The 13053-nt window shown below is 43.5% G+C and overlaps 1 protein-coding gene across 1 annotated transcript in view; it reads right to left on the bottom strand.

The window, feature by feature from the left end:
* Nucleotides 1–12549, bottom strand: part of LOC128449567 (A disintegrin and metalloproteinase with thrombospondin motifs 16) — a 58680-nt gene extending 46131 nt beyond the window's left edge. The window contains exons 1-3 of the mRNA XM_053432812.1: nt 12466–12549; nt 12267–12357; nt 9077–9441 (exon numbers count right to left, since the gene is read on the bottom strand). Of these exons, the coding sequence (XP_053288787.1) occupies nt 9077–9441; nt 12267–12357; nt 12466–12549 (540 nt within the window). The remainder of the gene's footprint in view (nt 1–9076; nt 9442–12266; nt 12358–12465) is intronic.
* Between the last annotated feature and the right edge of the window lie 504 nt (nt 12550–13053).

Genomic DNA, 13053 nt, shown 5'->3' with positions numbered 1-13053 from the left:
AGTCCGTGGCTCATGCTCGCTTAAATCCCACTGTCAAGTTTTATGCCCTCGCCACAAGCCTGTGTGGAGCAGTCGCTGTTTACAAGTGGTTCTGCGTCAGATAATGATAATTTCCCACCGTACAGTAACTGGTGTTTGACAGAAAGCACAACAGGGACACAAGAAATATATTTGGAGACGTATTTACGACCGGAAACAAACTTTTCGGGGGCCCAGTACTTATTGAGATGATTATGATCTTTTCAACCCTTTAAAAACACACTCACAAAACCCCAAAAAACAATGCGTATTTTATGATGAAGTCCTCAGTGTGCATGTTTTGCTAAATCAGCAGCTTACCAGCACTGTCTTTTCTGTTTTATGTGTTTAAATCCTCTTAAAGCTACAAGCGTTGTTGTCCTGCAGGATTCCAGACAATGTTGCAAGGAATTCTGACAACTGACCTTGTTGCAACACAGCAGTTTGTTTTGAGGAATGAATACGTGGGGAGGGGCGGGCTGGTCAATTATTGGGAAAAGGAGAAAGAGAGAAAACAAAGCTACATGCTTACTAATGCATTACCACCTTCTACTTTCGGCCAGACTGACAATGGTCAATAAAATATACAGTTGTTCGTGCCAGGAAGCCCGGCCAGGATCCAATCGCATCTGACAACCGATCACGTGCACGGCACCCGCCCCGGCGTAATCACAGGCGATTGTCACAATTCGGCTCCAAGTCACGGTGAGGCCCTCTGACCTGAACTGTGCTGCTGTCAACCTTCAAAACTTCACATGTTAAGCACTCATTATTTCTGGGTGGGTGGCTGAAGGCAAAGGGGCGAGCTCCAGAGAAGCAGCTCACATGATGGTTAAATAATAAAAAGCTTTCTGCCTGTTTGGTGTATTGATCCAAAAAGAGTTTGGAGGAGGGGAATGGAATCAAATGTTTTTTTTTGTTGTTGTTTTTATCATAAGGGGTTATTTTTGGTCAGCTCTTTTTCATGGTCAGTAAAATGAGATGGGACAGATAATAAAGTCAAAAATGAATAATGGGAAGAGACAAGCACAGGACTTACAGCTGTAGCCTTTAGACCAAACTGTTTAGATGGGAGCTGTAACAGAAACTGTCATGGTTTGATATATATTAAAAGTGGTCTGGAGTTGACAGGGTGATCTGGCCAATATTCAGACCTAAACAGAGTGGAGATACCTACATGGCTGTATTACTTCTAATAGTTGCTGTGTACGCTTATTTTCTGCCAACTCCCTTTAAAATACACATTTGCTCTCACTGTATTGTATGCAGAATGCACGTACAGCTTGAGTGCACAAAACAAGCAAAGTAGAACCATGCAGAGGTGGTATTTAGAAAATGGGGCAATGTCTTATTCACAACTCCACTTGAGGCACGTCAATAAGCGTAAACGTCATGAGAGCCATGGCTGCATTTCCCTGTGACAACGTTCTCCCCGTGACCGTTCACTTCTGTCAGCACCACATGCATACAGCAAGTCACAGTGTGTGGTTTCTATGGACTGGTCTGTGTTTCAAAAGTTGGTGCTGAGGTCTGGGGGTTTAAGTTGTCATCACATCGGTGCAAAAGAGCTACGTCGGTCCTATGCTCATGTATGTCAAAATGAGCAGTGGGACATGGGACACAGTTCATTCCTTCAAGGGGGCCTGGAGATCTCCAAGGGTCCTTGGAAAAAGTTGAAACAGGGTCCATCAGACGGAGATAGATATCAAAATAACTGCCCCCTGCCAGCAAGGTTGTGTTGTCCCCCCTTGTCTGTTACTTACTGACTTTGCGAAATACATTGAAACTTGGTGGCAGGATGTGGAATGCGTGAAGGAAGAACCCACTCTATTTTGGTATGGATCCTGATCAGGGGGCACACTTACCTTAACATTGTGAGGCATTTTTTGACATCGTTATTGATTTCCCAGGGAATAATTTATGGATCTTGGCATATTTAGGGGACTGCTTCTCATGGGTGTGTAAAATGCGGAGCAGCTTGATTGAATTTAAGGGGACTGTTGGGCCTTGGCAGAGTTATGCGCTTTATACTAGTTTTTGAATTAATTCAGTCTATTATGTCAGTAGGTTTTTTGATACATGTAAAAGATCAACCAGATGTTGACAATATGTATTTGCGTTGGTTTCAATTCTTTTGAAACATGTTTGGTTGAAGTGTACAACAAGGGTCTATTTGTAGACAGAGCCAGTGACCATATGTCAGAGTAATGCTCTGTATTACAATGAAGTCAAAGTGTTTCTTCCTTAAACAAAGCAGCATGCATCCTCCTCCTCAGCACAACGACCAGCAAATCCTCGCAGTTAATCCCACAGATGTCTCCAGTCTGCAAACTCTGCACGGCCTCAGAAACAAAACAACATGTATCGCTACTTTCTTCAAACGTGTGCATGTGCCAGTGTGTGTATGCATTCGAGCCACCGTGTTCAGAGATTAGGTCACACGAGTGCCTTTTCCCAAATAGCCAGAGTCATCAGATTACACACTGCACTCGCCGAGGTGCAAATAGCAGTCATAAAATGCTGAAACACTACTTGGGAGGGCGCAAACAGCTGGAGTCTCTGGAGTCAGACGCATCCAGACAAGCAGGGACAGGAATTGGACGAGGGGTAATGGTGGTGGTGGAGGGGGGGTGTCGGGAAGAAGTGGTAGGAAAACGGAACTAGAGGTGGGGGGGGGGGCATTCAGTGCATTACAAGGTGCACCTGACTGTTTGCAGTATATGGTTGGCTCGTTCTTTCTTGCACAGCTCCGTTTAACTTGCCTTTTCCTGGCGAGACCCAAAGGCACATGGCATATACTTAATACTTTATAGTCAAGTTTAGAAAGTCTAAAACAGTAGAACAATAATTTGATTTACTCATTGACCACGGTTTTATGTATTATAACCAAACACAAAACATAAAGTGAAAACAAATCTCTTCTTCAATAAATGAAATGGCTTGAAATCTTCAAACAATCCTTCTCTCAACAGACCAAAGTTCAACAATCATTCTTTCTTGTCTCTGGTCCATGCAATCTGGTTCCACGGCGGCTAAATTTCTAGCAGCTGAAGGCAGCAGGGATTCAAACTTTGGCTCAGGGTTGACAGTGCTTATTGGGAAAAAAATGGGAACAGCTCTCTGACACCACACTTCAGCACCAGACACCATTTCTTCATCAATTAACAATTTCAGTTCAGGCTCCACCTCAGTCATCTGTTGGGCCGCCATCCACAACACGTTCCACAAACTGGAGGTTTATCAAATTTGGAAACTGCAAACCGACCTGGTTCCAGTTTCTGAGACACGTGTCGGTGACTCAATACCTAATCTGCTTCTTATAACCCAGGCAAACATGAATGATTTTAGCAAACAATAAAACCAGTTACAATCCTTCAAGATCATCGTGCCGAGAATTGATTACGACAACCTGCCAAGACCACACTGCATGCTTTTCAAAGCTGAGTCACATCAAGAGCCCATATATCCTTGGAAATCCCAGAGGTGGGATGAGTCTGCAGCGTTCTATTATTACTCCTACTACAACGAGCCCCGGGGGCAACACACCCGTCCTTTTACAAGAGGAAAACGCATGACCTCCAAGTGATTTGTGGTGGGAGGAGATTTAACATTTCCCTTTGGTACAAAAGGAAGGTGTGCATTAGCAGTCTGGGTGAAATTAGATTAGACAAACAGATAGAGATGCATGTGAAGAGCAGGGATAATGGTGCGTGTTACGAGGTGAGAAAGAGCCAGGAACAGAGCTCGAAATGTCCCAGATTAATGATTCCCAGTTTACAAAGTGACTGATGGTTATTTTTATGGAAGCATATTTCTAAGACCTTAAACTGAATAAAAAAAAAGTCCATTGTGGAACAATCAGTTGTGACTGCATTGGATGCTGGGCCACCATTTGCCTAAACCAGGTATATAAAGTTATATTTCATCAGTGCAAGCATGTGGCTCTTTCCAGTTTGTGGAAGCAGACCAGATTACTCTCCAAGAGCCAACAAGTATTATTTTATCTGATTAGGACTTAACGCAAAATAAATCATTTGAACCTGCTTTCAGACATGCACTGAACTCCAGATAATCTCTTAGAAATGTTCCAGAGGGGCTGTATGTGAGAAGGCAAATGTCCAAATCAGTTGCTGCCGACATCTTTCCCCAGAGTTTTTCCGACCAGCCCCCAAGTATGAACTCTGGATAATGTCCAAACAAGCTGTAGATGCAAAACTATTAAAAACCTCTGCTGATAAAGCCAGACGCCTGTGCCAATGTGCTGTTAACCATAGTGCGGTATGCGCAGTGGAATAAATTCGCTAAGTCTAACTTGCGGCATTCGAAATTCTAAATTTGTGAGAAACAAACTGAAGAAAGTGCAGACCTCATTGGGCGGACATTTTCTGAAGTGCATGTCTGAGACTGATGGGAGTGTCTGCAAGTATTTAATCACTCCGAAGTAGTGGAGGAATTAAAATTTTGACACAATGACTAAATGAGAGGCTGAAGGATCAGATCATCAGATGTATCCTCTGGGGATTATGAATATTAAGTACAAAATTGTGTGCTAGACCAACATGGCCGTTCTTTTGCCAGCATGACGAAAAAGCCAACAAGACATATCACATACAGGCAAAAAAAAAAGATTAGCGGTATCAGAGTTACACAAAGCCTGCATGTCACTCCACTCACCCCTCTACACCCTCACCCCCATAAAAGCCTGACTAAAGCAGATTAAGCTGCATTATAAAGTCGACACAGAAGAGAACCTGTTTTATGATCAACCCCCCCCCCCCCCCTCCACATGTGCGTATGTGCGCTGTGCACAGACTCAAACCATTTGGCAGGTGAATGGTGCAGCCAGTGGGCCTGGCCTGTTTCTTTCATTTTTATGGTTGAACTCCCCACTGTCATCAAAGCCGGGCTAACCACTATATGGGCTGCCAGAAGTGGGGAGTTGAAAAGGCAAACTTATGCACATGGCTTTACAACGTAACACTCCTCACAAGGGGGGTTTCACCACTTCTAAATGCCACGGAGGAAACAATGACCCGTATTGCTTTTTATCTCTACATCACAGTCTGATCTTTCTTCATCATTGTCTCTATGTCCATCCTTAAGCCTGAGGAGATACCAGCACGCAGGCTGTGTGAGTCGCCCTGAATGCAGATGAATAATTCTGAATCCTTAACAACACAGATGCCTTATCGTGCCAAATGTATCAAGCAATGACAGAGTAAATAAGGTGAGTTGTGTCGGGCTGCAGTTGGAGGCCAGGTGCTCCTACTGATACAGATATTGATCCGAGGCCCTCTGGTCAATATTTACCTGCTGGGTGCCAAATAGGAACCTGACCAAAGTGCAAGGTCTTGTGTGAAGTTTTAAGTTGTCCAGCGAACTTCGACCAAGCATAGGCAAAAAAAAAGAACATCTGAAGCTCAGAAGTGCATGTATGCATTTGCACATTGCACACAGTTAACCCTCACCGTTAACAGTTAAACCAGATCTTCCTGGTCGCCTTGAATTATAATACATGTATAACCCCAGCCCTGTTTTGCACTATAAAGTCACATCCATCTTTTTTTTTCAGGACAGCCAGGGCTGTCAGAATATGTATCCGGTAGTGATGTCGAATGAATATTTAAATAGTTAGATGACAAAAGAAAAGATAATACAGATATTGAATTCAACAGATATGTAATCAAATAACAAAGAGAACTATAATTAACTAGGTTTGTCGCATTTAGAAAATGCCCCCCCACGTTTGGGTAATCAGGAGGAGAAGTGAACATTCTAACCAACACACATCATAAACTATTCAAATTTTTAAAGAAATGTCACATGTTTTTATTAATAACATCCTGTTGTGCCATGTCTTAAACCAGTTTCTATCTGCAATGAGACAGAGGGCCACATAAAACTACTACTACCACTTCCAGTACTACTACTACTACTACTACTACAAATCTATAGATACCAGAATGGGTTCAATCTTATGTTATTCAATTGCACTACGTGTTTGAGATCTGAGCCACACACATGCCCAGTGAGAAACACAACCTCGAAACACACAAATACCCAACAGACATAAAAGGAAACCCATCTCAAATGTGCAGTGGGCTCGGCACTGCAAGATCAATTGAAATATCACACTACATCCCAAAATATGTACAGTCGCCCTGAGAGCTCAACACTTAAGAAAACACAATATACTGCACACTCACAACACAACCAACCACTTACAACACAAACAAATACTCACAGCAATACCAAATGCTCAAAACACAACCAAATACTCATAACACAACCGTATCACTGCTACACTCAAATACTCACAACACAACAGTAATACTCAACCTGTCCAAATCCCCACAACACAGTCAAATATTCACAACACAACCAAAGACTCATAATACAACATGTTTCTCTCAATTAATGAAGTGCATTGTGATATTTAACTTGAAATGGCTTAAGTGTCACAGCCGTGATCATCGGTTTTTACTGTCCCCTAAAAACACAATGTGAGCATTTGGTTGTGTTGACTGTTTGCTGTGTGTTTTCTATTAGCTGTGCATGCGTTGTTTAATTGATGATTTTTCCGCCATTTGCATGTGTTAAATTTTATTTTTACGAGTTTTCTTTAATTGTGGTGCGTTGAGCCATCAGGACTTGTGAATATGACTTTTTCTAATTTATATACTTATTTGATATGCATGTAAGAATGAATGATCCTCATTTAATAAGGGAAATAAGACACATCTTTTTTTTTTTTTTATTGATCTCATGATAAACCATCTTTAGCTTTACCCAGGAGTCTAAAAAACGTTTCTCTGCTGATATAACTTTGCACTTCCTCAATTCACATCAGAAAAATTTCAAATTCCCATTGATTCACTGACACAGTCCATTTTTGCCGTCCTCTTTCGTGAGAACCACGTTTACAGTCTCTACAACCCTGGACCTTTTGGCTGGATCTTTTATTGGGATCTGGTCTGAAAATGCAGACACACACACACACGCACAAACATGCACACACACACACACACACACACACACAGAGGAGAAGCATCCCTGGAGATGTGCCATTTTTCCGTCTGTTGTTTCAGAGGGCAATTCTCAGACACAGCAGTGGTCCTCCACAACAAAAATATAAACAGCAAACCAGCACAGTCAGGCCTGGAATTTAATGTAATTAAAGATACCAAAATAAAATGGAAAAAACAAGCTAAAGGGAAATGTGGTCATTCTGGTTTATCAAAGCATTTGTTTGTGTAAAAACAGTTAAAAGTCCCAATGAATTTCAATGACTGATTTAAGGTTAAGGTTTACGTTTGAAGTTATGCTGTAACAAGGTCCTTCAGATACAAAGCCACCACAAGTTTGGATCCTCTATGTTCCCTCTGTCAAACTGGGACAACAAGACTGCAGCTAAACTTTCTGATAATAGGTAAGTTCAAGACTGACAGCATTAGTGTGTATTCATGAAGGCCTTTGTTCTCTGGTCCAGACTGGTCAGAGGCGAGTACAACACTTGAGCTCTCAGACTGGAGCTGCCTCACTTAGACTTCATGTCAATCTTACAGTGATGTTTCCTTTAGGTTCACACAGCAACAGGAGGACCACCGAGGCGAGGAGGGAAACTGGGCCAAACTTCTTCCACAGAACACAAACAAACCCAAGTGAAATAATACGAAATTGTACATTTCAGCAATGTTATCCTACATATTGAAAAGATGGCTTTCACCCAGGACAAATGGAATGTTATGACTTAAAAGAGATGGAGAGGAAACTAAGACGACCCCAAACAACTCAGTCCATTCCAAAACAAGCTGCACTGCTGCTAATAACTGATCATTTTGATACCGATAGGTCTGCGACTTTTGAACGAGATATCAGCTTGTTTATCGTGTGCATGACTTATATTCCCGAGTTAGCTTTCTATCCTGTTGCCATCCATGCACATGTTCACACCCCACCTCCGTCCTTTAAAACAATTCTGTTCACTTAAGTTATCTGTATTTCACAGTTTGCTGCTTACGCCAGCTGCGTTAAGAAACTATTGTTGCTCTGAATTAGTGAACCTACAAAAACTCATGAAAAAGGTGTAATGGTGAAAGATGAAAGAGGATTTTGTTTTGAAATCTGTGAACTGTATTAGGGCATGAAAAGCACCAACACATTGTTTCTGCATATTTGTCATGTAGGGTTTTCCTGTTTTACAGAGCAAACATTCTGTGGTGTTTGCAGACTTGACTTTTCCACAACCATTAGTTATTCATTAGCTGATTTGGGCAAAAGTGCAACCTACACAGAAACAGCAGGGTCTAGTGATGCAGGGGCAGATAGGGACTGAAGGAGGGAACTCCTGTGCATAACTTGCCAACTTAGCCAGTGGCCTTTTAAGTTAACTTAAGTCAAGTATAGCCAATTTTATGGTCAGACAATGCATGGACCCGAGTGCAGCCTCACAATAGCACACTGAAAGAACTGCTTGATGGCTGAGTATGTGTCTAAGTAGAAAAAAAAAAACAGTGTTTTAACAATGAACAAATCTGTTTCGATTTAGGTTTCCTGGCTGCCTGTAATCTGATGGTCTCCTTTCATCCGTCTTCCCCTTCTCACTCGTTCCTTTATCTCCATGTCTGATTGCAATCTGATGTTTAATATCTTCTAACACAAAATTACAGAACATTTATTTATTCAGTCATGTACTTCCACATAGTCTCGGCTCTAATTCAGTGTTTTATAAACTCTGACTTGAAATCCAAAAAAGGGTCATGGACCTCTGTCTTTCTCCCTCTCTTGGTTTCTGAATGACAAGAACACTGTAATTCTGTGTTTATATTAATGGGATCCCAGGATGAGTCCAGCCTCACAGTTTCCCCCTTTGTCAGTTAGTGCAATCACTGCATTCGGTCGTTAAATCAATCTTAATGCTGCCAAAACTACATTGAAATAACAATGTAACACAAACAGTCTTTCAAACTGATTGTCCTGATGCAAAACACGCACGCCACTCCAGCTCCAGCTCATCCACTCCCTCCCGCAACTCGACTCCGTTCACGTTCAGACTCACCATCCCCATGCATGTGGACAGTGCCACTGAGGAGTTGACCCTCGACCTCAGCGACCCCTGGTAAAAGCAGAGGTCGTCCCGGTGGTGGGCCCTCAGGCTCTTGGTGCCGTTCTTTCCCAGGACCTGGACGGTGAAGCCAGGTGCAATCAGGCTCTCAGAGGTCTCCCTCAGCTCCATGTGGAAGTCCTGCCCCAAGCCGCTCAGCCGGAAGTGGACCGTTTCATTGCCGCCCCTGCCCCCGGTGTTTGACGAGGCCACATCTGGGGTCAGGGATCTGCGTCGCCTTCTGCGCTGGTGATGGGCAACTTCGTGGGAGATGTAAACACCGTGGTGGCTGACCTCGTACGGAGATATGATCTCATATTCTGGAGGGAGAGGAGGACAGTTAGGAGGGAGGAGAAAGACGGCAAGCTGGAAGGTTATTTTAGATGTAACGACAAGAGATTGAGAGACAAAATGAGAGTGATAAATGAGAAGAATCCAATTTGAGTAAAAATCCATTCATATAAAGAAGTATTCATGGGTTCCATCACTGCATAATACTGCTGAGAGAAGTCAATAGTCATACAAGTACACAGAAATATGTTGAGTATGCAACTTGGCAGAAATATAGGTCATTGTCCTGTGGCCAGCGAGCACTAATTTGAAAAACCAACATCATTTACTCTGATGTACCTCTTGGTGAGTCTAGTCTGGCTGCATCACGCACTGGTGAAAAACTACAACCTTTTTCCTCCCTTTGTAAATTCCCCTTGACCTGCCTCATATACTTTTGCTGGCAGAGTCAAGAAAGAGTTACAAGAAAAGGAAGAGATCTAGACACTTCCAACGCAGGCCGTTTGGCGGAGAGTGAATCATGCTTGACCTTAGCGTTTTACTGCAGCTTTTTTTACTGCGGCTCAGGCTGGATAACTGCAGGTCATAAAGAGGGCTGGTGGCAGGTCACAGGCCTGGCCTCTCGTGCCGCTTAAACGTCTACTGGTGCCGTGGCCACAGAAACTAACCTGCTTTTCTCCAAAACATCAAATCAAAAGAGGGGCTGACTCTGTGAGCCACGGCAAAATTGGTTTTCCAGAGGAAATCGTGACAGTAGACGTCGCTCCTGTCCGTCCTGTGAGTAAGACCTGACCTACTAAAGGAAGGCATGCTGTGACCGGGATGAAGCGTGTAATTGTCTTTAAGGCTGCTGCAGGGTTTCAGAGATTTAGAACCTCTCGCTAGGAAGTGAAACGTATTCAATGCAACACAATGTGCTAAAACTTAGAATTATGCTCACATTGTTGTTTCATTGTAATTTACTGCTTCTGCAGTGGGTTCTTAGCGGTAGAAAAGTCCTTGATACCATGAGCCATCCACACCTTGCAAGTGTATGCTCCAGATATACTTTTGGTCTATGAGTAACCAGCAAGCAAACAACTGAATTTACATCATTAATTGATTTTTGCGTGAGCGTTACAATGGCCTCTGTAAACGTGTTCGTGCTGGCCACATGGGAAAATTATACGCTGTCATTTTATCAGCTAGAAGTGCACGGAAATAACCGGAACCTTGGACTTACAGTCAACGAGAGCCAGAGTGGGTTACTGTACAGTATGCCCTGCTTTAGCGACTCTGAAATAATGAGTAAATATAGCACGGAGACAGACATGCTTTGGCAGTCAGTGGGCGAAGCATGCAGGGGGGTGGACAGACAGTGTGTCATCACTGGCTGTGAGAATGCCTGAGGTTTGAACTTGGCTATTTGGTGCAGTTTGGACAGGCTATGACTTAAAGCCAGACGCACAATATGACTTATGATTATTAGTGGATTATATATTTAAAGCCCTGGCATTGAGGTGAGTGTGTGTGTGGTCAGAGCAGGAAGCAGACCTGCAGATCAACCCACTGAGCTACGCGACTGCAGAGAGCAAACACACATCACGTCTCCAGCCCTTTCTGTGCAGGCACCGGAGCACTTAGGGCAAACGCGAGAAAACAGTCTTCTCTCTCCATCCCTGCTGCTTTGTCCATCCCCCAATTCGCCCCTACACAAACACTCACTCACGCACTCACACACATTTACACCTACTCAACTGTGTTTGTGTCGACCTAACTCAAAAACCAGCCGCAGTGACCCACGTCTGACAGTGTACAAACAAAAGAGTCTGCAGGAACAGAGTGCAAGCATGCGTGCACTCACACACACACACACACAAACACACACACACACACACACACACAGGCATGGCTGCTGGACTGTGACAATATCCTGCAGTGGTTAGTTTGTTGGTTTAGTAGCTCCTGAATGCCATTAGTCCTGATAGGCTCTCTAACCACCGGGCACCTTGGCTTCGTCTTTACAAAACATGTGAACTCTTTCCTCAGCCACTCGCATGAATGTTAAACACACTGATGCCGAGCAGTTAAGTTGTTAAAGCGGCTGACTGTGAGATGATCTGAAACAGAAATGAGGGTTTCCCCTCTCTCTCATGTTTTAGATCATCTCCACATGTGCCCATGCAGTGAAAGGAGTTTTCAGATGTGTCTTGTGTGTCTGCTCCTCGCGGTAAATAAAAAAAGACCAACGTAAAACCAAAACAAACAAACAACAGAGACCAAAAGATCGCAAAATGCCAACGCAGTTGCTGACTCAGCACACCACATGGGGTTGGATCCACAAAACGAAAAACAGATGAAATTCTCACTTCCTGCTCACACTAATTACTGAAGTTAATAAGGAGCTAAATTAGACCTCAATGCATCTTCTTTTTTTTAAGTTTTACTTCCCAGTGCCTTATTACAATTTAAGTGCACAAACACAAGGGAGCAATTTTTTTTATATTTTAATGTCTTTTCTTTTAACTGCCTCCACAAATTAAGTTGAATTTCATTAACTTCAAGTAAGAGGAATTATCTATCTAAAACAAATGTAACTACTTAATTCCTAATTTCTCTGCAGCCTGCAGCTGCTCTGGTGAGCCAACAGTGATGGCTCTGTGTCAGGGTGCAGGTCGCCCCCTAGCGGTGAAGAGAAGCCAAACCCAGCGGCGCAGGTGAGTGCAGTTTGATGCGGCCGGCGCTTTGAAGCACGTGAATGACTTTACTGTTTTCTTAAAACCTTGTTTACCAACATCCTGCACTTTCACACTAACAACCACAACCACAAGCTTAAAATCAGTATGTTCCATGCACCACTTGACACATCTCCTACCTGTATTTCCAGGTAAATTCAGAAACCGGAGTAGAGCCGATGCTTCCCTCTGGGATTCTGCACCGTCAGCACCATTACTCCAGGTCAAACTCTGCAAGAGAAGGAAGACTGGGTAAATTGTCTGGAGAGGATAGCCCTCACTTTGTCATGTGAAGTTTAGGAGCTCTGCGTGCGTGTGCAAGAACAAAATCGGACTTACTCTGCCCAGTGCGGAAAAACAAAAGAGATGGAAGAAGAGCAAAGTCCAATTGTTCCACGCTGCGCAAATCCGAAAGGAAGTCATGTCTGTGGATCACCCACAGCCCCAAAGACACTGGACCCTGTGCCACACGCTCACTTTCCACATAAACCAGTCCACCAGCAGCAGCAGGAGCAGAAGGAGCAGAAGGAGAAGGAGCAGGAGCAGCAGGAGCAGCACTTCTGCAGGAGTTGTAATGAATGAAGCATCAACGGCTTTCTGACGCACGTTTCTCAAGTTGTTTGGTCTCCATTCATTTCCATGCGTAAAATCCCTGAGCAGCAAACCGCATGAACTCAACTCCTCTCTCCCGACAAGTCATCTTTCTTAATTCCACTAACGTCTCTCTCTCTCTCTCTCTCTCTCTCTCTCTCTCTCTCTCTCTCTCTCTCTCACCCCCTCTCTCTCCCCTTGTCTCACACGCGCTCCCTCTCTCTCTCTACCCGGTGACCCCCGCGGACCATTTTGACTCCCAGTGAAATCATGTGATTGTCTTAAATAGCAGACTCTCTCTCTCTCTCTCTCTATGAAAGTCGCAACTGAGTCCGA

The sequence above is a fragment of the Pleuronectes platessa genome, chromosome 10 (genome assembly GCF_947347685.1).
Source record: "Pleuronectes platessa chromosome 10, fPlePla1.1, whole genome shotgun sequence".
NCBI classification, from domain to species: Eukaryota; Metazoa; Chordata; class Actinopteri; order Pleuronectiformes; family Pleuronectidae; genus Pleuronectes; species Pleuronectes platessa.
The sequence above is the reverse complement of the archived record's forward strand: the minus strand, read 5'-3'. Positions and strand labels throughout refer to the sequence as shown.